The sequence below is a fragment of the Anolis carolinensis genome, chromosome 5 (assembly GCF_035594765.1).
Source record: "Anolis carolinensis isolate JA03-04 chromosome 5, rAnoCar3.1.pri, whole genome shotgun sequence".
Taxonomy (NCBI): Eukaryota; Metazoa; Chordata; class Lepidosauria; order Squamata; family Dactyloidae; genus Anolis; species Anolis carolinensis.
In genome coordinates, this window is record NC_085845.1 from 20,430,762 (window position 1) to 20,454,969 (window position 24,208).

A 24,208-nucleotide genomic window follows, 5' to 3' on the forward strand; every position below is an offset into this window, starting at 1 on the left:
AAAGGATTGGAAGATGGCTGGTTCCAAAGAATTCAGTATTTTTATTGGAGCTGAAGGGAAGACAGGCTGCAGTCTAATCTTCTGTCTACAGTGCACAACTTGCTCACTGCTTTTTGCTTTGTAAACATACAGCCCAAATATCAGAAAAACCAAAGAAATCCTGTCAATGTTTGATCTCAGTGGTTAGCTGTTAAAAGTCTAGCTTCTTTTTGTATTCGTGGTGGTGGTGTCATTTAGGATTGTCACATTTATTCTTTTCTGACAATGTTCTCATCTTTAACATGGACATAGCAGGCAGATATTGCATGATCCTTCCACATTTGAAATGCTGTATCTCTTGAATTTTATCAGTACAGATGGTTAAAATCTTTTATTTGTTTTTCAATTTGGAATCCTTTCTAATAAAGCATTCCACTGCTGTCACATAACTGTTCAAAGAGCTCTTTCTCTGATCACAAGTGACCTAATTTCAGAGCACAAGGGGACTTGGAGGAGGAGCTCCAAGGAAAATTTCATGATTCATAAAGAATTGTGTGGAAGAAAGATATATTTTAATTATCCAGAAGTTGGGACTTTAATCACCAGTACTTTGAACTGTGCCTGGAATTTTTCATGAGGAGTAAACCATGTTAGAAACTGAACTAAGGCCTGGACATAAGCTTTTCTTCTGGTAGAGTATATTCCACTTAAAATGTGCATGTATTTCTCTGAAGTTGAGAGGGTGTGATATACCAAAGTGGCCAATTGGGGATTTGTACCCTGATCTCCCAGAGTGCTAGTTCAAGATACAAACCACTTAAAGCCAATCTTTAAAATTGTGGCATATACACTGAGAACTTGGAAGCCCATGGCTCTTTGGTGTTCTAACTGGAGGTCAGCTGTTACCAAGAGTACTGTGGAATTCGAAGAGGCATGAATGGAGATCAAAAGGAAGAAATGTGTCAAGAGGAAGGCACATCACGCCAATGCTTTCCATCTGGAAACTGATGTCCTCACTGCAAAAGAACATGCAGATCAAGAATAGGTCTCTACAGTCACTTAAAGCCCACTGCCAAGATTCTATACTTGGAAGGCAATCATACTTGGAAGGCAATCATACTCGGACATTAGTGATCACCAATGATGATGGTTGTTTTTATCCTAGCCTCTGGTGTTTTCTAATGAGTTTGATAAGTTTATTAAGGATTCTCCATTAAGCATCACAATCTCCTATCAAAGAATCATAGAACCCATACTCATATAGCAGTTTAAGTCTGAAGTGTGGAATACACAGTTAGTTCTGATAAAATATATTATGACATTCTTGGTAAAGGCACCATGAACATGACTGAGGAGCTATGCTATTAGATGATATGATGATTGCTGAACCCCAACCATGTCTGTTTCTTTTTTAGATATATATTTTCCATGAAAAGGGAAAAAGGAACTCCACTGGATAATTCTAAGAAACATGTCCCTCACTTTGTCTAATCTAGTATGGATTTATCAGGCACTTTAAACTAGCCAGAGGATATAGCTTACTTTCAGATAAGGCATCAAAGCCATGAGCATGAAAGTTAGAATTAAAAAGTTATCAGAGTTTGCTAAAAGGGTTTCATCATATTTGCTACTCTACCTACTGTGCATTGTACACAGTTAAAAGAGTAGTCCTCTTACATGTGCTCCCAAGAAGCAAATTAACATTTTGTGTGAACTCTGTTCTTTTGTGGAGAAGCCATAATGAGTCCAGTTTTAACAAAGGACAAAAATGAAAATAAAATAAAAAGTTTCTTGGACATTAATATATTTAGTAAAGTTATAATAAACTTAATTGGGTTCTGAAACACATATTGAGCATGCACACATAACATAGTGTATAGATTAGGGATATTATTTGGCCACAAGATGTGGTTCAGGACATCTTGGTAATTTTAAAATATCACAATACATCTTGCACTAATTTGTAGGACATCCAATTTAATTCTAAGTCAAACCCAAATCCAAATCCTAATTTGGACATCCAGATCTTTTTTTAAAAAGTCTGCAGCAGCAGCTGTTGTGTTGTTGTTGTTGTTGTCAACTCCTATCAAATTGACTTCAACTTATTGCACCTCTATGAAGAAGCACTTCAAAAGCTCTGCCCGTCAACAACCCAGCTCAGAAGACCTTAAGTGTATCCTTCTGAAGTGTGCTTTTTTCCTTATTACCTTCTGCCTTATCCAATATCATTTTCTAATGTGTCCTGTCTTTTCCTGATATGTCCAAATCTTGACATGAGTTCAGGTTTGATTTGTTCTCATTACTGAAAATAAGCCAACTGCTAGAACTTTTTCTATTTGTCAAAATTAGGCGAAATTTGCAGGCACAGCAACTCCTATAAACAAACTAATTTCTCCCCAATAGGTGCTATATATATTTGTTATAGGTGCTATATGGTTTAAATCAGAGGTTGGAATAAAAAGTGCCATTTCCCAGATTCACTAATGTTGTGCAGTTCTAAAATAAACCATAAATAAGATGGGAGAGCAGAAAATAGAGACTCACCTTAAAACTAAGAAGAAAATCACTTGAGAGTGGGAGTGAAAGGTTCCAGAAATTGCCAGAAATTAGTTTAGGGATGTATCCACATTATAGAATTAATGCAGTTTAACACCACTTTAATTTTCATGGGTAAATGCTATAGAATTATGGGAGTTATAGTTTTACAAGGTCATTGGCCTTTTCTGTCAAAGTATGCTGGTGCCTCCCCAAGCGACAACTTCCAGGACTCCTCAGCATTGAGCTATGGCACTTAAAGTGATGTCAAACTGCATTGATTCTTCAGTGTACATGTACCCTAGACAATAAAAACATTATTTTGATTTAAAAAAACACTATATGAAAGAAGCAATAAATTGCCGCAACAGGAATAAGAATTTGTTTGTTTGTTTGTTTGCAGTATTTATATTCCACCCTTCTCACTCCAAAGGGAACTCAGGGCGGATCATAATATACACATACAAGGCAAACATTCAGTGCCATATGAACACAGAGACAGAGACAGAGACACAGAAGCAATTTAACCTTCTCCAGCTTCCTGAGGGTATGCTCGATTCCGGCCACAGGGGGAGCAGCTGCTTCACTGTGATGCCAACTTCCTCATTCCAAACGCTGCTGGACAATTTTTATGGTGTCGTAAATTAGCTGAATTAGCCTCCCCACATAGTGGTGCCTAAATTTCCTACTTGATAGATGCAACTATCTTTCAGGTTGCTTAGGTCAACAACGAGCAGGGCTATAATAGTTGGGTGCTCACTCCGGCATGGGCTGGCCTCGAACTCATGACCTCATGGTCATAGTGATTTATTGCTGCTGGCTACTAACCAGCCTGCGCCACAGCCTGACCCCTCAATTCAATAGAATAGGAAAGAACCCGCCTCCCCCAAGATTTCATGTTTGGAGTCAATTTTTGGCCTCAAATTTTCAGGAAAATGATGGAGTATAATAATACAAAAGCTTGAAGATTTGGGAAGGGAAAGCCCTCATAAAGCCCTTCACTGTGGTGTCAATTACATCTACGTTCTTTCCTCTCCCTTGCAAATCTTCCTTGTCTGGTAATTTCCTTATCTGGAGAAGTTGAAATAAATTAATATTACTTCTTAATCTGAATTCAAATCACCCACCAAAGTGGTGATATTCAGTATCCCTTTGATTCAGACATCTCCCAAATCTATCCAAAATTCCCAATTTTGTTGGAGATTCGGTTTGATACAAAGCACACCTTTTACACTAATATTTTTGTTTACTTCCATAGCATGGGAGGCATCTCTTAAAGGCCACAACAACATAAAAACAAGCACATCAGCCATCTATTTCCTGTTCATACTGTCCCAATTAAGCATGATGTGAAAGAACATGTTGCAGTCATGTTTCTGAAGCCAAGTAGGCTTCTGCTTGCTAAGAGTTTAAATTGAAGGCCACTTGGAAATTTGAGTTATAACTCACTGAAAAAGAAAACAAGGGTGAAAATAAATTGGGCTAAATAAAATATTTTTTTAAATATTATTCAAGGATGTGAAAAAAATCTCATCATAGTTAAAAATTGTGTAGACTGACAATTTCAGCACAGTATGACATTAGGGATTTTTTTAACTCTCTCAAGAGATCTCACCTCCAGCATAAGATGAAATACCCAATGGACTGCAATTTCTTCAGTTGGAACAAACTATTATTTTCATCAAACTCCTGCCTCGGTAAAACTAAGCACCTTCATACAGCAAACACAGGCTGTTTGGTCACAAAGTCCCAAATAGTCCATCAAATGATGCTGTTTTTGTCATAAGGAAATATTTTTAAATACTACTCATTTTTCAGAAATATACAAATTCTATTTGGGATAATGTACACATTTTCTCTCAGACTATCATCTTTCACTGAGAAGAAAAAGAGGTTGTCTCCTTTACTGCGTCATGATGAAAAAAAGAGAAAATCATGGCTTCCATCCCTGAAATTTGACCCACTCCTAAATAAGGGAATGCACTTCAGCTAACATCATCCATATATGACCCTAGAGGTCATGAATGGATTTGCATCTATAGTAGTTGAAGGAATATACTTGCTCATCCTCTGCCAAACCCTTTCACCTCAGAGGTAAAAATATAGGGGCAGAGGTTAGGTGGTGCTGTGATTTAAAACAGTAACCAATTTCCATTGGAAAATGTAGGTCACATTTGCAATAAATCTGGAGGTCTTAACTTAGAACATGATAAAAGCATAATTCTACCATAAAGGTCTCTACTTAAGGAGAGAACAAGAAATTACATGGGAGATATAGGTCTATATAATGGTAAAGGTAAAGGTTTCCCCTGACTTTACGTCTAGTTGTGTCCAACTGTGGGGGTTGGTACTTATCTCCATTTCTAACTTGAAGAGCCAGCGTTGTCCAAAGACATCTCCAAGGTCATGTGGCTGGCATGACTGCATGGAATTCTGTTATCTTCCCGCTGGAACAGTACCTATTGATCTACTCACATTGGCATGTTTTCGAACTGCTAGATTGGCAGAAGCTGGAGCTAAGATCAGAAGCTCACCCCACTCCCTGGATTCGAACCACTAACCTTTTGGTCAGCAAGTTAGTAGCTCAGCAGTTTAACCCACTGTGCCACAGGGAACGCCCTATATAGGTCTATATACGGAAACAAAATTGACTATAGCGTTCATCAGAATCTTAATATTTGCACCATCTCAACTAGGTTTTGTGTGCTATGCATTGGTTTTTTGAAATGAGTGTGAAGTTTGGCATGAACTATAGAATCATAGAGTTGGAAAACACATTGTGAGCCATCCAGTCCAACCTCCTGCCAAAAAGCAGGAAAATCACATTTAAAGCACCCCCGACAGATGGCCATCCAGCTTCTGCAAGTGATCCTTTCCTGAATGCTGGCTCTTCTTTTCTTATGCATGGTCTTCTCTATCAGTTACTAATTTTGGTGTGGCAGAGAAATCTTTGTGATCACACAGACAGATTTTTTAAAAAGCTATCCCTTATACATGGCATGGCTTTCTTTCTCCTTTCCAGAGCTCTAGTGCCAATCTGGAAAATGTAAGAAAACTGGGCATTTAAGCTTGAGGATGAGGGGAGAAGAGGATTTGTTCTGCAAAAAGAGAACATACAATAACCCTATCCCCCAATCCTTTGGGCCCCATATATGGCAGTGGTAGTTGGTACTTTTTTGGCTACCAGAGCAGTGGATAACTTCAGACTTTCATCCAAGCTTTAAAGAATTTTTAAACCTATACCTAAATAGGTTTAGTACCTTGGAGAGCTCCTTTAAAACTCTTCAGAAACCTGGAATGCATTCCCTGTTCCATTGACATGGAAGTCACTAGTCACCTCTGATCTTCAAGTAGTCTCTCCAAATCTGAGATCAAGGCTGGATTACTAGTGCTACAATTGAAACAAATTCCACATAGCCCTCAGTGATTGTTGCTGGCACCACACACACAAATGCTTGATATTGTAAAGATAGAAATGGCTCAGGGAAGATGAAGGTGGTAAATCTCTGCCTGCCTGTCCTTTCCAGGAGTAAGTGGCCATTTTCGAGATGTGGAGTAAATGAAGAGGTAATCAGCATATTTGAGTTGCAGACTCTAATTCCAATCATTCTGGACAGTAAAAAGGCATGGGAGGATGTCCAGAGTTGTTTCCTCCATTGCAAAGAAATAGCCTAGGCAGGTCCAGCTGTGCACAGAAGCCAAGTGGGTACATGCATAGTATGGATACAAAAATGACCCTTGTTTCTGAATGTTTTAATCTGACCTTATATTTAAGCCAACCCAAATCAGCTCATTTGAGATGACCGAAGGAAGTTTGTTCATCCAATATTTGATTTGTTGGCTTCCTATTTGGTAGATTATTTTATGTTCACTGATCCAAGGAAAATAGCAGAGGATAAGGAAGGCCACAATTTAAATATGCTAAAAGAGATGTTGTTTGCTGTTTCCATCAGAGCCAAGGCAATTTATATCTAGCAGACAAATCTTCCAGAATTCTAGGCTCTTCCTACATAAATGGACATTTTCATTTTCTGTTCTGGTAATCTCTGTACAGCGGTTCATTTCTTCCCATTATCACTGAGTAGTTTGGATTTTTAGCTCATGCCTAGATGGGTTTTGATCTGAAGAAGCACATTCAATACCTAGAAAACCCTAAACTCTTCCTAAAATATGACTAGGACAATGCTGAAAATGTTAGAAAAATAATACTTAGGTCCATTCTTGCTAGTGCATGAACCTTGAGCTTTGCCAAAGGCGTGACCATAAATACTTCAATTCAAGGCCATGGAAATTCATGGTCTGGAAACTTAAAGGGCTTTAAAGAAAGGTGAAGCAATTTTCTCATTACTTAAATAAATGTTCATTATATTCTCACCCTAGCCCAAATATATTTGTCAATGTTAAGCCTCATAAAGGGTTAGCCTTAGAGCCTATTTCAGTTCTATTCAGTAAGAATTGAGATGTTTTGAATTGAGATGTTTTTACCTACTTGCAGAAATAATAAACAATAATTTTATCCTTTTATTTTCCCAACCTCTTTAACCACACTACTACACTCACAGTTAAAATAGCTGACACTATAAATACATATATACAAACACCATGACAACCTGAAAGACATAAAATTGCAAGGCTTTTCAAACAAAATATTGTATAGTGGAGTCAATCTGTGATCCAGGCAGTACTGGGCCTAAAAATGAGTGTATATGTGCCTTCAAGCTGCCTATTGAATTATGGTGACTCCATGAGTTTTATAGGGGTTTTCCTAAGCAAGCAATATTCATGGATGGTTTTGTTAGTTTCTTCCTCTGAAATATTGTCTACAGCACCTGGTATTCATTGGCAGTTCTTCATAGCTCTGGAAAAATGATGTACTAAATCTCCCATCAAAGTACTAACCATGGCTGACTCTGCTTCACTCCCAAGACCTGATCAGAGTATTTGATTGTCTGGGCCGAAACATGTCAGAGGCCATCAACTGGACCAATAATGCAATATTATTTCACCTCTAGTAATGGGAAAACATCATTAATTGTTGAAGCCAGGAGGCTACTTAGTGTCCTCCAGCACCTTTTTTCTCCTTTTGGGTCTTTCCTTTGTCTAGCGGTAAGCTCGACCCTGTCTCCAGCCAAGACCTTCTATTGATTTCAGTTCTCAACAAAAGATCCATGCTGGCCTATATGTTCCCACAATGAACAATCATTTTTCAATACCTTCTGAAGGGCAGGAAATTCTGGAACAGACAAGAATGTTCATTCTTGTCATCTGTAGTTAATTTGGATAATTCATTCTTACAAATTGTGGGAATGTTTGCCGACCTGTGGGGCTTTAAAAGTAGATTAGAGAAAGGTGTGGGGAATTTTCTCTTCGTGGCTATTATCCATGACAGCTAAACTTTATTTCCAATATCCGAGGCTTCTGAACATCAGATGCAGATGGTAATGTTGTCATATGGATCAATGCTTCAGCCATAGTTGAAACACTGTGAGCAGTGCTTGTCACAACTTCTCCAAGAGGATGTTGGCCAAGCTGGAAATAGGTATAGAAAAGGCCAGCCAAAATGACTAAGGAACAATGACAATTCTATTCTTCTTTGAGGCTAAGTTACAATCTTCATCATTTAATTTTTAAATGTATGCAGTGGGCTTGGAGACGATAATGATGCTGGGGAAAATGGAAGGAAAAAGGAAGCGGGATCGACCAAGGGTAAGATGGACGGATGGTGTCCTTGAAGTGACTGGCTTGACCTTGAAGGAGCTGGAGGTGGCAACGGTGTGGGCTGGTCCATGCAGTCACGAAGAGTTGGAAGCGACTGAATGAACAAACAACAACAATGCAGTGGGCCCTTGGCATCTGCTAGAGTTTGGTTCCAAGGACACTGCCCTACACCCCCACCCTTTGGATACCAACACCCTGGATAACCAAGTCCCATTATAAACAATGGTGTAATAAAATGATGTCCCTCACATACTGGCAAAATTAAGCTTTGCTTTCTGGATTTTTAAAAGGATTGAATCCATGGTGGCAGAATCCATGGATATGGAAGGGTTATTCTTTAGAATTTGCACAATCAGGCAAACTTATTCACAATTCTAGTGTGTAGGGAAAACCAAGAAAACTCACAACTTTTAGTAGAGATCAAGGAGAGTGCTTGTTCACACAACATGGATGTGATTCTGGATTTTTAGCCACGTGATATGGTGGCAGCTATCTGGTGTGGGGCACTGGACACATTCGCACAGAGAATAAGGCCAATCATGATGACTGCATCTAGAGTCAAAGTCTGCCTGCCTTTGAATATCATGTTTAGATATTCACCAGCATGGCATCAAGCTGTTGACACCCAGCTGTCTGTTGTCGAAAACCAGATTTTGGATTTTATTTTATCTGCTCTGATCAGTTCTTACCTGTGCATGACTGTAGGCTCCTAGTCTGTGAGGAAAAATCTGAATTTCTTGTTGAAGGCTTTCATGGTGGGAATCACTGGATTGCTGTGAGTTTTCTGGGCTGTATGGCCATGTTCCAGAAGTATTCTATCCTGACATTTCACTCACATCTATGGCAGGCATCCTCTGAATCTGTGAGGAAAAATCTGAATTTCTTGTCAAAGGCTTTTATGGCCGGAATCACTGGGTTGCTGTGAGTTTTCTGGCCTGTATGGCCATGTTCCAGAAGTATTCTATCCTGACATTTCGCCCACATCTATGGAAGGCATCCTCTGAGGATGCCTGTTACAGATGTGGGTGAAACGTCAGGAGAATACTTCTGGAACATGGCCATACAGGCCAGAAAACTTACAGCAACCCATCTGAATTTCTGTTCATGTCTTTTCACTTTTTTGTGTTATGGTTTCCAGGGTGTTTTTTTTTGGGGGGGGGGTAGTTTCATTGGGATCTCTTTCTGGACCACACAGATTGAAACAGCCTGGGATTATTCAAGCAATACTGTTACCATTTCTCCCAGATCCTAAACTCTGGGGTTATTCAAATGACTCTTCTAATTTTATATGTGTGTGTGTGTTATCTGCCCACCACTTTGCCCCAAGAGCAATTTCCCAGCCTTATTAAGAACCAGTCCCATCAGAAGCATGGATAATTAAACTCATATTAATAGCTCTTTATTTCTCGCCTCCCGTCGGAATCAGGCGTCCCGGATACCTATTTCCCTCCTCGTCCCACCTTGCTTTCACCCTTTTAAAAGCATGTCCCTGCTTCCCTTTGGAGAAACCCAGATCTGCGCTAGAAGGACAAGGTTAAAGATGTCGAGCAGACACACTCCAAACTAGGGTCGAAAAAGAAGAAGAAGAAAAAGAACCGTCCTTTGCCCTGAACATGATCTCCTTTCAGAGTCGGCACCCAGATTTGTCCCTGAGTTCGATCCCTCCACCCTCCAAATAAAGAAAAGAAAACCTGGCAGGGGATTTATTCTGGTTTCGCAGAGAGGCTCCAAGTCTCGGTGGTGGGTCTCCCTATTGCTCAGTGGTGGTGAGGAAACCAGCCCTTCCGATTTCAACCCCCCTCCCCCCTTTTTTCCCCCTTCGCCCTGCCTAAAAGCACTTTCTGGCTCATCCATTTCTAAGCAACGCGTGCTGCTGGCTAGCGGCGGAGCTGCCAGCAGCTTGGGGACTCTCTCTCTCTCTATCTCTGTCTCTCTCTCTCTCTCTCTCTCTCTCTCTCTGCATCCCACCAAGCAACCAAGCGACAAAAAAATAAAAACCGCCTCTTCCTCGGGTTGAGGCTGCTGCTGCCATCGCTGCTGCCACCGCCGCGGCTGGTACTGCAGAAGAGGACTCTTCTTCTCGCCCGTTTGGACTCGGACTCGCCGCCTGCCTGGCGATCTTGGGCCATCCTCTCTCTCTTTCTCTTTCTCGGGAGACCGGCTTCCTTGGAGGCGGAGGAAGCAAGCCAGAGAAGAAGGGGCTCGCTTCTTTCCTCGCCACCTTTGCGGACCCAAAACCCCCTTTCCCCAAGGAGACGGAGGGGAGGGAGAGCAGCCCAAAGCCGCCCCCCTTATTCCCCCATTTCGGTGGTTCTCCTTTTGGAAGCGGGGCGGAGATCCACTTTGCCTCGCATCGTCCCCCCCAGTTGTGGCTTTGAAGTTCACTTTGGGGTGCTTGGAGGGGGTTTGGCGCCTGCGTGGGGTTGATTTTTGGCAGCTTACCTTTTGGGCCAAGGCGGGAGGGAGCTTGGAGGCGGAGTGCGCGCTCACCTCCACAACAAGCGCAGACTTTGGGGGTCCCTCGCCTTGGAGATAGCAAAGAGGGCTCTATCGGCATTATTATTATTACTATCACCTCCACCACCACCATCATTATCATTCTCCGCCCTCGGTGGGGCCAGGGTGGCAAGTTGTCTTGGGCTTTCTCCGTGTGCGGATCGCCGCCGGAGGGAAAAACCAGCGCGCATTAGCATCCGGATGTGGCTTCCTGCCTCCCCGCTCGGCACCGACGCCTACCTGCCCGCCGCTGAGAAGACCCCCGGCTTTTGAAATACAATCATCATTATGACGACGCTTTTGAGAAGGATCAGGATGGTTTGAAGAGGAGGAAAGAGGAGGAAGAAGGCAGAGGTTGTTGCCCCTTCTTCTCCGGAGGAGCAGTGGGAGGGAGGGAGGGGGGAAGGAAGGAAGAAAGGGGGTCCCTGGATGGATTTGCTGCAGCAACTCCCCGCCGCTCTGCCCAGGCCCGGTCGGCCCCCCAAGTGACGCGGGCTCTGCTTCTCCTCGGCGGCTGGGCTCCCTTTGGGGAAGAGGAACCGAACCGCCCGCCCGGGATTACAGCGCCTCCAACTCCAAACTCCGAGGGTCTCCGCCTCGTCCGGACCAGCTTTTCCCCGCAGCCTGCCTTCCTTCCTCCTTCCTTCCTCCGCCTCCCGCGCTTCTCCTCCGCCGGAGATGGAAGTTTGGTCCCTCGCTTTGCTGGTGTCCGTCTGTTGGACTCGAGCCTGGGCAGATTCCATCATCCATATCGGTAAGAGCGAGGCTGGTGCCTTCCTCTCCTTTCCCTTCTCCCTCCTTCCTTTCCATCCTTAACCATCCTCTCCATTTTTTAATTCTTCCATTGAGGTGGTGGTGTTGTGTTGTGTTACTGGGGGCTTTGAAAAGTGTGGGCAACAGAGGGGACTGTGTTTCAATACGTATGTGTGTCTCTCTCGCTCTCCCACTTCAAGCTTTTTTCTCCCAGACTATGGTGGTAAACACACAGAGAGAGACCGAGTTGGCTTGCCATCCCTTTGCAGCATCTCTTTCGCCTCAGGCTTCTTCCCACCGCTGTAGTTGGGGCCGAGCTGGGGAAGCCGGGCTCCCCCTCCTCTCTTTTTCCCCTCCCTCCCTCCCTCTTTCCCGTTTCCCCACTCGCGAGGAAGAGTCGCTCGCGCGGACGCGCCCACTCACGCGACGCGGATCCTCGTCGTCCCCCCTCTCTCCCTTCAAACGCCACGCTCCCCCCTTTTAGAGGAACAGGTGGTTTGGCAACGTGAGGGCTTTCATTCTACTGACAGGGAGGCTGAGAGAGAGAGAAAGGGGAGGGGGTGTATTTATTTATCCCTTCCTCATTCGCTTCCCTCCCCTCCCCTTCCGTGGGGTTCTTTCCCTTCACACACACAACCTGGCATTGGCTCTATCCTTCCAAACCTCCGCTTCCAGGGGACGGAAAATAGCGTTTTTCTGAGGGAAACGTGCGGCGAGGGGCTGGCTTTGCCTTCTCTCTCTCTGTCTCTCTCCTCGCCGCACTTCCTGCGAGGAAGCTGAGCTCTGGCAAAGGAAGAGTTAAAAAGAGCGGTTCCTTTCCCCCCTCCCGCCGAAGCCTCTTGCTCCACGCGGGGCCTCTCGGGCACGCACGGAGGAAGAGCCAAAAAGGGTCTTTGGGTTCCGCGGAGGGAAAGAGGAGGTTGCGAGACGGAGAGAGAGACACACACAGACACGCATTGGCGTCTCTCGCCTCATTCCCGAGCCCTGCCAGGAAACCATTAGGCAAATAAAGAAATAAACCCCCCTTCTCATCCTTCATCCTCCCAGGTTTAAGGGGGTTCCAATCCTCCCCCCGGATATGTGCTATTCAAGGGGAGTCATCTATACTAGTGGCGAAAAGCTGCGGGGAAGGGGAGAGGGATATTTGTGTGCGTTGTGAGTGGAGAATGGAGAGCGTGCCGCTGCGTTTCCTCCTCACGGGACTGCTTGGCAAGCAGCACACGCGCCAACGGGGGGAAACGGGGCTCTTGGGCTTCCAAGGTTTTTTTTCCTTTTTGAACAAAATGACTAAAGAAAGAGGAGGTTGCGAAAGGGAAGGGCAGCCTCCGCACCCCCTTGTTGCCGGGAGGAGAGAGGGAATGGCAGAGGGTCAAGGACTGCTGGAGGCTCTCAGGTGTGAGCAAAGAAGCGAAGTCTCTCCTCCTTTGGGTGCGCATCCTGCGCTGAGGTGCTTCCCCTCCGCCCCACCTTTCCCCGCCTTCCCCACCCCCTTCCCAACACCCCCACCAGCTCCAACCTAGTGACTGCCGAGAGCCATTTGTTTTGACTTGGAGAGACTCTTCCTTTGTCAACATGTCTGCCAACCCTTGATTGTAATGTGCTGTTTCTGAGATAAAGATCAAGGGCTGTTTGTGGAAGGGGGGGGGCATGGGGAGATGGAGGAAAGACGTGGGAAAGCTCTCCTCCTGCTCAGCTTCTTGTCAAACTGGAGTTTCTGAGGACCATTTCTGAGGGCAACGGTGCTCAACCAATACTCAATCACACATGGAAACTTGTTTGAGTCCTTTACCAGGATAGGAATGCTGATTAGAACCACAGTATCCTTCCCAACTTAGACAAAAGGGATTCTGTAGCAACTTTGAGAGAGAAAAAGTTGGAGCATAAGTATTGTGGAAGGCTTTCATGGCTGGAATCACTGGGTTGCTGTGAGTTTTCCATGCTGTATGGCCATGTTCCAGAAGCATTCTCCCCTGAGGTTTTGCCCACATCCACAGAGGTTGTGAGGTCTGTTGGAAACTAGGCAAGTGGGGTCTATATATCTGTCGATGTCCAGGGTGAGAGAAAGAATGCTTGTCTGCCTGTAGCATATGTTTTCCTAGACTCAGCCTCCGTGTAGACTATCCAGTGAATGCTGTTTCACACCACTGTAACTGCTAGGGTTTAGTGCTATGGATTGTAGTTTCATAGGGTCTTTAGCCTTCTCTGCCAAACTTAAAATCTCAGGATTCCATAGCATTGAGATACAACAGTTAAAATACTGTCAAACTGCATTAATTCTGCTGTGTAGAAGCACCCTGAGTTGGCTTCCTCCAATGTTTCTATAGACTGTGTGAGAGGCATCTTTCTTCTTTGGTTAAAACTCCAAAAGGTTCTGGAAACAACAGTTTGAGGGACAACTTAAGGACTTCTCAGGAGAGAAAGGACTGGGATGAATTGCTATATTTTTAAATGTATATATTCTTTTAGCTATTTTGTTTTATCTTACCTTATAAGCTTCTTTGGATCCCACATTGGGAGAAAGCAGGGATGCAAATCAATCAACCAATCAACAAATATGCCTGGAAACTGTGGAAAGAGATGGCAAGCCTCTCTGGGTGTTTTTTGCTTAAGAAAACCCTATGATATGCAAAGGCTTGCCGTGCATCAACAGGCAACGTGAAGGCACATCCATACAGAGAGAGTAGTATAACTCCTTACATCAAAACCAAGCATTCAGAAACTTATTGTTTGAATTCATGATTTATTAAAAGGTGGGAAAGATGTATCCCTTTGTAACAATACTTTATGCTCCAGCTCTAAAGTCTGTTGGATGTGGACATCTTACCAGGAAGCACAAATGTGAGTCCAGTAAAAAAAAATAAACTTTTACCATACACTCAAATATCACAGCAAACAAGAGGATTGCCTAAACTGCACCCTTCATTTATGACTTGAATGATCCTGAACTTGGAAATGTTATCTTATTGCTAAAGTGGGTCCTTGCTATCTACTAGGGTTTGGTTCCAGGACTTCTGTGAACACTGAAATCCATGGATGCTCAACGCCCTTTGTATATAACAATGTCTCTTATTCAGATGGCAAAATCAAGATTTGATATTTGGATTGTGGGTGGCATATTTTCAGGCCTTGGATGATTGAGTCCATGGATCCAGAATCTGTGGATATAGAGGGCCAAGTGTATTTGTGAATGGAGGAGGGGGATTCCTGGAGCAGACACTCTTGTCCTCTCTTTTCATTAAGCAAACAGTTGCATGCACTGTTGCTCTGTGGTTTCACATCAAAGAGTTCCTTCTCTGTCTCTCTTCACATTAATTGCTATTTATGTTTACTGGATGCCTAGCTTAATTATTTATAACAGGCAAATACAGCACTATGTAATTTATTTTATTTCATTTTTTAATCCACCCAGCAGTAAAAGTAGATATGGGCATCCAGTAAACATAAAAGGGAAGGGTGGGGGAGGAGAACCCAATTGTTCTGCTGTTTCTCAGACAATTTCACTTGGAAAAAACAATTAATACATTTGACAAGGGGATTAGCTCTTTTGTAGATAGGTTTGTTACATGAATCTGGCAAATTGATAATTGTCATCTCTGCACCCTTCCCCCCTTTTCAGCATATAGCAAATAAGTAGGCTGAAACAAGCAACAATTTCATTTTAAACTAGGTCAGCAGCTAAACTCAGCATTTTTTCAAAAGCCAAAAGAAGTCTCTCTCTATTCTTCTGACACTGAAAACATTATATGAGAGAGTTTTGGCTTTAGTGTGCTTGTGTGTGTGTATTTCATAAAACTATACTTCAGAAAGCATATTCAAACGTGAAGGATGAAAAGCCACTTCAGTTCATTTTTAATTTCCAGGAGATATTTTTTCCTTTAAATAAAGAATCCAAAGGAGTGAACAGATTGCAGTGTTTCTGAATGAGTATCTTGTAAGGCAGAGAAGAAAGAGGAGGTGAAAACATCATGGATGAAAAGAAAAGAGACAGCAGCTATTGCAGTCATTTCAGCTGGAGTGAAGGCAGGGGTGTTATTTCTCAATGCCATCATGTTTATAAAAGTGTGCAAAAGGAAGTGCATCTCACACACATACACAGACAGAGCGTGTGTGTGGCATGAAAAAAGAAGCTGGGGATTTGCAAATAGCACAGAAGCTACTATGTCTGTGTTACTCATTCTCTTAGTAAAACTGATTTGCTCTACTGCACATAGAGGACTCTTATTCATAAATTTATCACAAAGGTTGCCTTTTAAGAATGCATGTCTGTAGAAACAAACAACCTGTTAGTCAACCACAACAAGAGGGGATGCCAAGAAATATGGCTAATATATTAGGGTATTGTATCAAACCAAATGTAGATTATCTTCTATAGATTAGATCCTCTGATTCATGTGTGCCATAGGCATTTGTAGGACATCTATAGGATAGTCTGTGTCTAGTAGTTCATGAGTTTCTGCTGTTTTGACTGTTATAGATGAAAGCAGGCAGTTTAGTCTTCCTGACTACATCAAGCATGCTTAAGAAGATACTCAAAATAGTCAGCTCCCCTGCAATTTCAGCATGAATATATAAAAAGGAAGGAATTGGGGTATGGGGTGCACGGAGGAGTACAGGGGAAAACATACTGAAATGATGCAATTCTGTTTCATACCACTTCCTTGAACTGATACATTGATTGAATAATTTCATCAGGCTCGCATTACTTGATTGCTTGGAAGTTTCATTAATGATCTGTATGCTGTAGGGAGAACTCAAAAATGCTGTGAGTGGAATGGCAATGATATTGTGTTTTATGATGGTATTCAAAAAGTTGCTCTGGTTTATACAAAAGTTCCAAAGTTTCTCAGTTTGGCAACACTGGTTTTTTTCCCTATGTATTGCTTGTCCTAGACTCATTTCCTCAGCACAACAGGAGTCAACAACACTGATTTAATTAAGCTGGGATTAGGTAGCATTTCCAGCCAATTGCACCATTTGTGTGGGGTTCTTGTGGTTTAATATTTAGGAATATATAGCTGTCTGCTCATGTTGACCTCAAAGTACTATGAGATTTCTGTTTTCTTACGCATAAGGAAATATGATGCAGTTTTCAGATGGAGGAAGGTGTTTTGAAGGTGGAATCAACAAGTGCTGCTGAAGCATATACTCCGTTTCCACAGTGGCCAGGTGTAAATCCTTTGCGAGCTCATTTCCAACACAATGAAAGCCACACACTGGCAACAGTGGATTTGTATTCTTTGCCTTCCAGTTTCTCATTATGTTAGTTTGCCTTGTGGGTGTTTACTATAAACTATATTCAGAGTTCAGTAAGATTTTCACTATTCTGTGGTAAGTGTGTATAGGGTTGCAGCAGTAGTTACTAAAAATAAGCAGGCAAAGCAAAATATTAAAAGAATGCATACAAATGTATCTGGCTGTCTGGTGCTATTACATCTCAAGACATAATGTTATGAAAACTTTAAAAGAATTGATTTTAATTTTTTAAAAATACGAATATGTGAAACCTAAAGTATTTAATCCATAATTGCTTTTCATGAAAAATCCTGTCCCTAGTCTTGGAATTTTATATCATTACTTAGCTGTTGTTCAATGACCTGAATGTACTCTGTGCATTCTCAAAGGTTTTAGTGATAAAGAACTAGCAACGTCATGCTATGTAGTTGCTATATAGAATGTCTTCCTATGTAGGAATGCCTTGTTATTTAGTTGTATGTGATTATGCTCTACACTCTAAATAAAAAGTATCTTCATAGGGGAAATCATAGCAAAGTTAAAATCAGGTTGTGATTCATGATGTTATGTTTTCTAGCAAGTTTCATTTGCCTTTGATAGCTACCTGGGAGACAGACATTGCTCTTTATCCATGGTCAGTCAGGCCTGAGGGATGATACCACAAATCTCTATAAAGAAATTGTCAGAGCTTCCTTTTTCCTCCTTCCTTCCAATATAAATTTCAAACTAGTTTCAATTAGTGCTTGATAGGAATGTTTTTGAAACTTCCCTGAGGAATTTTCTAAGTCTTATAAAGACCTTGAGCTCCCTTCCAATTTCCTCTGATGATTTGTCTGGGAATTTTTTTTAGTTTCTTTCTGAATTGCACTTAAAGCATATTTTTATCAGCAGTTTTTGTTTGTGAATGGCATACCTTCCATGGGCAATTCACTCAACAAGGTGAAACCTTGCCATTCCCTGTAGGGATAAACAAGGTGAAATCTTAACGTTCTTCCTCATTAATAACTTTTGACAATTTTTATCAGTTGCCTCAGACTAAAACGTAGAATGACTCATAGATCGTGTGTATTGTAGTCCAAACAAGTATTTCCCTCGAAACTAAGGCTGGATCGACACTGTTCTAAATCCCAGTGTAGAAGGGGCCTCAGTTCCAAAACATTGAGCACAATTCCTTGCTTAAAAACAGCCACGGTGGTGCAACTAATTACTCCTTGCCATGCAACTGTTGGAGCATTGTTTTAGGGAGAGTTCTGTCAAATTCTAACTGAACCATACTGGAGGAACAATATCATTGAATGCTTTGCTTTCCTATGCAGTCTAGTTACTTGTGTCAAACTGTAGCCAAATGCACTCAGAGCAAGAGATGCATCCAGAATCAGATAGATTATATAGGGCACAATCCACTGAGAATTTCTCTTGGTAAAGCATAATTCTAGTTAATAGGTTTAGGTCTTCCTCTTGCCTGTGGCTGACCTGAAATACATCACAATAACTCTCATAATGACCAAATGTCTGTTGATTGTCATTTTGTTTTGGAAAACATATGAAAATATTGCTTTAGTTGAGGAACTTGCAGATGACAATGCCATCTCTGAATGCCAATGTATGGCTACTTTTATATTTTATGTTGGTGGCATTTGTGCTTGGAATAATTGTGGTTTCTTGGTTCCAGATGCCAGACTTCTCTAATGTGGGTGGCCCATGGTTATGTTGATGACAGTTCTGGAAGCTGTGATTATTACATATTTGGAAAGCATGACCTGATATTCAGGTGGCATGAATATTTATGGTATGATCAAGCTAAACCGAATGTTGAGTTTAATAATAATTTCTTGAGATATAATGGGTTAAGAATATGGAAACAAGGAAAACTTAGGTTGTTCCCTAAAATGCCACTTTGAGTTTGAACCCAAGAAGCATTTTAAAGGAAGGAAACAACAGCAAAAGAAATGTGGTTTGTTTTATCAAGACTTTTTGAAACTTGGCCAGGGCCAATATTGAATTAAGTCAAACAAACCATTATTGATAGAAAGCTGCCATTTTCAATAGTATTCTTACAAACAAGTATTTGAAAGACTTAAAATGGATAAGAAAATGTACAGTCTGGACCTGAATAAATCAGAATTTGAGATGCAATTGTGCTCAGATGATGAACATTTCATTGGTAAGGTGTATGGACTTTTGTAAAATTGTAACAAGTTAAAGACGATATGATAAAGTGGGCACAGAATTTTGAATGTAATATACAGATGGAACAGTGGTGAAAATATGGTCAAATCAGAGAATGAAAATTGTAATAGAGAATTAAAAATATAGTTTAAATGCCCTTTAGCAAAATAGATGGATCCAGGAAGCAAGGAGAGGAAAGTAATAAATGCATAATGAGAAGAAGGAGAAATTTCCATGCTCCATATGGATATCCAGATCTTAAAGATAAAGGTATTTACTATTGTATCCCCAAGAAATGGGGGAAGCATGTGCCAGTGATTTGGCACTGAGAAGGCTGTTAGAAATCAAGGCCAGACTTTGAGGAGAGTTTGGGCTCAGTTCTTAATGGCTCAGTGTTCTGCAAACCTGAACAAATTAGTTTTCAAACCTCTCCATTCTAAAGTCTGTCACTATCACTACTAACAATTAGTCAAGGTGAACTGGACAAAAGTCTATTGATCCCAAGTCAAATTATTATTTAGAAAGCAATTTGTGGTCCATTTCAAACATCCTTTGGTCAGTTTAAGCAATTTATCTGTGTTAGTTACCATAGTATACAGGACTTAGGACACAGCTATTAGTTTTCTTCCATATGACCCTTCTACCTTTAACTCACTACATGAAGTTCAAGGAGCTGGTTACTGAAAGAATGACTACATAAAACTTCATTTAAGTGAATGATCTTTTCCAGAAACAAGAAATTCACAGGACGACCCTGAAGCAGGGTGAAATGACTTATTTCAGGCAACATCATGAGGCAGCGATAGATGGAGGCAGATTGATGTCTGAAAGAAGCAGAAAGACTTGTAAAAGTGATTTAAAAGTCTACTACAGGTTATGGAAGAGGGAGGGAAGGGAGAGAGAACCAACATCAACACTCCTGAAAGGCAGTGCTTCTTTTCAAAGACCCCTTATACGCTACCTTACAATGCAGCTTGAAACTGCATTATATGGTCAGTGTAGTTCTCCCTGATTTTTCCTGACCAAAATCCAGCTTTTCACATCATGGAGAGCAATGGGGTTCCCATATCCCAGTTGTGTCTCTTCATCTCTGAGGGGAAGGGATCAGAGGGTGAGGTTGCATCCATACAATATACATAGGCTAATGAGATTAAACTTGGGTAAGCTACTTTATGGAGCTGGACACCAGTTTTAAAAAATCACAGAGAAAGTCCACATTCTGCAGCAGGATGTTAAGGCAGTGGGATGGCCATCCTGGATCTCTATGTGGGATCATGTCCCCACAGGATCATGTCCCCACTGGTTCAGGTAGCTTTGGCATAGCTGAAGCCTGTACTAAGCCACATTATATGCCTATATGGAAGGGTCCGTAGATTCCCTGGTATGTTTAGGAGGAGTTTGGACAGAGGAAGTGATGCTGCAACACACAATGGATTCAGAAGTCCCATACTTAACTCTGTACTTACAAAATTGCTGGAATAGGGAAGAGAGTACAAGTTGACCATGTGCAAGTTGTGGGAAAATTATGAATATGACTTGTGGCTAATTTGAAGGTCATTCAGTGAAGAGGGAAAAGCACTAATCCCACCCCAGAAAGCCAGCTTCCCTTAACAACTGCCACTATTTCCCCATCAAAAAGGCCAGAAGTGATGACACAGTAGAGAGATTAGAGGGATTGGTGTCTGTTCTTCTGGGACAGCTTCAGTTCTTCCCTTTTGCCACTCTCCTCACAGAAATAGGTGGCTCTTTTTAAAATATAAGAATTAAGATACAGTATTCACATTGATTAATGATCAGGTATTTTGGGATATCAACTAGGATTCTTTGGCTAGAATTTCTAGACATATATGTGAGTACTTAGGGTAATTCAATTTCATGTAATTCAAGTTTGTGATGATGTAAAGACTTTAGTTTACTGCATGCTTAAATGTCATGAGTTTATCCTCTCAGAAAAAAATGATCTAGCAAATACCCTCATAAATAAATCTAATAAATCATTCAGTTGTTCCAATTTACATCAATAGACAGGACAATGCTTATTAGACAAGGTAAAGCTTATTATCTCTTAACAGTGACACGCAAGGGAGTTAGTTAACTTTAACTGCAGAAGAAGGAGGTGTAGAATTTGGGAAATACTGATTGGCAACTAGTAAATATAGGTGAATTGGAAATAGGGGGGAAGTCTTTTGCTAACCTATAGAAACTGGTAATGTAGTTTTCAAACAGTTTTCCATTTGATGCTGCCAATAGGACAGCAATATTTCACATGTGCTATAATCATATCAAGCTAGAAGATTTCTAGCAATCTGAAACCTGAAAGTCATGAAGTTTTTGAAAGAAATTGAAAGCTGGCCTTAGCATACCTGACGGGGGAATTTAGTCCAGTGGTTCTCAACCTGTGGGTCCACAGATGTTTTGGCCTTCAACTCCTAGAAATCCTATCAACTGGTAAACTGGTTGGGATTTCTGGGAGTTGTAGGCCAAAACAGCTGGGGACCCACAGGTTGAGAATCACTGCACTAGTCTCAGCCAAAGATAGTGACAAGTTCTCCCATTTTGTGAGCAATTTCCATTTATAAAACAAGCTTTTTCCTGTGTCCAAATTGAAAGCCCCTTATGAAAAATATTCAGTGAGCCATCCCCTGCACATTCTAAATAATGAGGATGATCACAACCAATATTATTTAATGCTAGTAACATATGCATGGATTCTTATGTTTACATTCATATCACTGCTTTTTGTTCATAGGGAATGACATGGATCTAGAGGGGCCCCTGAACACTCAAAATGTCCATAATTATCAATGTCTTACTGCAATCTTGATGAAAGCCAGTGTGGTATAATGGTTTGAGAATTGGAGTATGTCTTTGAATTACAGAGCTGAATCCCTGTTTGGCCATGGAAACCCACTGACTGACTTTAGGCAAGTCACACTCTCAAAAGAAAACAAAGGCAACTCAGTCTAAATTTTTTTTTATCAAAACACCTTATGATAGGTTCACAGTAGGGTTGCCATGTGTCAGAAATGGCATGAAAGCACATATTAACAATAATGTTGACAAAACCAACCTAGGAATTGAAGTTTAGTAAGGACATTTTCAGACTATAATCTAACCATTCATATTTCTTCTCTTAAGAAGTACAATTTCTAGAATTTCTAGAGGAAGACAACATTGGTTTTGAGTTAATTTAATCAGCCTGAGTTTGTAGTTTAAATATATTCCATTTAAATATGTTTAAAATGAAGGATATCAGCACACAAGAGGATAGAGTAGCATAACATCTTAGTAGACTATTGTATATGGATAATTGTATATTTTAGACTCATTCCTATAATTTCAGCAAAAATACAAAAACGAGCAGCGAGTGGAGAAGACAAATTGACATGTGTGCTTTCTGACTTCCTTGCCTTGAAGATTTCTGTGGATGGGAAGTTTCAAGATTTTATAAGTTTTGGTGTGTTTATGATTTACTGCACTTCTCTCATTATTCCTGTCTCTGTTCCAAATGAATCAAACTGATTAGGATGCACATACACATCAGAAAAGTAGTAAAGAAACTTTGTTCTGAGTTTACGAAGTTCACAGTCCTAGGGAACAATTTATTCCAGAGCTTATAAAACTATTAGCCAACCTAAGGTTATTAATCATAATTCCCAGCTGTGCAAATAGAATTGATGCTAATTCATACATACACATTGTTCAGTTAATAATAGCAATATTTGGATAAGGTTTGTGATTGTGAACTACATTCCACAGATAGAGCTTAAATGGTGCTTTATACCAGTGCTCGGGATCATGCTATCCTCTAGATGTTGTTGTACTGAAACTCCCATCACTCTTTACCATTGACTGTACTGGTTAGGAATGTTGTAAGAATGTTGCAATTCAGCAACAACTGAAGTTTTTGTACGATTCCTTTCCCTGATTTCCACCATTTGAAACTCAATCCTAATCAGTTGAGCCATTTCATACATTCAGTTGTTAGTCATCAAGCACAGAAAAATCAAATTGCCTACATACATTTTTAAAAACTAAATCTGAAAATACCTGCATTCTCTGGGACTGGCATGATTACGGTATTGCTCTATAGAAAGTAGTTGAAGCAGAGCGAGACAGGGAGTGATGAAGGCTTTGGAACTAGTGAACCTGGCCATGTGGTTGGCAATGATTGCATTTCTATTTAAATGTCACAGAAGGACCAAAATAGCAGCTGAGTCTGGTAGACAAATATAGCTACAGGCTGTGCCTTTTAGATGATGGATACGAAGAGAGAAGCCTCATTGCCGTAGTAATGTCCCTGAGTTTTGTCAGGATGAAAATGAGAGAAGTTGAATCCATCTTGTTTAACTTGTCTAAAGGAATAAATTATTGGACATGGGGTGATTTTGCACTTACAAAACCAAATCAGAGCCCAGCATCTTCATGTAACATGCCTCGAGCATTTTGATGAGGAACATGACATGTGGCTAGGGCAATTCATAGATAAAGGGATACAGCCATAGTGATTGTGATAGAACATCTCTCAGCTGTGTCTGTTACAGGCATCCCTCCTGAACAGCTGCATTTGTTTCTCTGTGGGTGGCCCGGTTACAAACATAACAATTTTGAAAATTTATTCGTACAGGGAGATGAGACACAACAGGGCTGGTAGAAGATATGTTGTTGCCTGAGGCAATGAGCAAGAGTGCATCCTCTTTCTCCATGCACAAAACCTAACTGGACTGACAATTGTATCTTTCCTCAGCACTGCTTGAGGACACACACATAAGACGACAGGTGGGACAGTGAAACATAGCTGTTTCCTATAACATCATGCTGCTAACTCCAAGGTTTTGCTGCCTGAGGCAACTATCTCCTTTCACCTAATAGTAATGTCCAGGAAAGCTCATGTCCTCCATGTCAGTGATGCAATGAAGCCCTATTGGGTTTTATTACAGACTTCAAAGGAGTTTTCCATGGTGCTGAATTCTAGTCCAAAAATAGGGTCAGAACATTAAACAGCTACTTTGGAGTCTGGAATAAAAATCAGAATGAATTCACTATATCAGTGATAAGGAATCTCCAGCTGCCTCTGGTTAAGGTCAAACATGGGATACAATGAGTATGTATCTGAATTAAATTATGTATACAATGTAAAAATCCATTGCTATGCGTGAGTTCAGCAGATGTTTAGTATCAACCCTTCCTTTTGTGTGGAAAGTGTGTTATTTTAAAGTGTGTGCACACATCTACATCCCCCCTTTCTCTTTCTTCTATATTTTTTTTTCATTTTTCCCTTTTGTATATGTATACCTTTAAAAAGCCAGGTCCTGTACAGGACTTG

General features: G+C 41.1%; 1 protein-coding gene across 3 annotated transcripts in view; it reads left to right on the forward strand.

Annotated features, from left to right (window-relative positions):
* Window positions 1-10,773: 10,773 nt before the first annotated feature.
* The window catches only part of grid2 (glutamate ionotropic receptor delta type subunit 2), a 1,070,019-nt gene continuing 1,056,584 nt past the window's right edge, over window positions 10,774-24,208 (forward strand). For all 3 annotated transcript variants that reach the window (XR_010007023.1, XM_062983639.1, XM_062983641.1), the window contains exon 1: window positions 10,774-11,482. Coding sequence is in view for 2 of the 3 variants with exons in the window: in XM_062983639.1 (XP_062839709.1) it covers window positions 11,407-11,482 (76 nt within the window). In the remaining variant the exon portion in view is untranslated. The remainder of the gene's footprint in view (window positions 11,483-24,208) is intronic.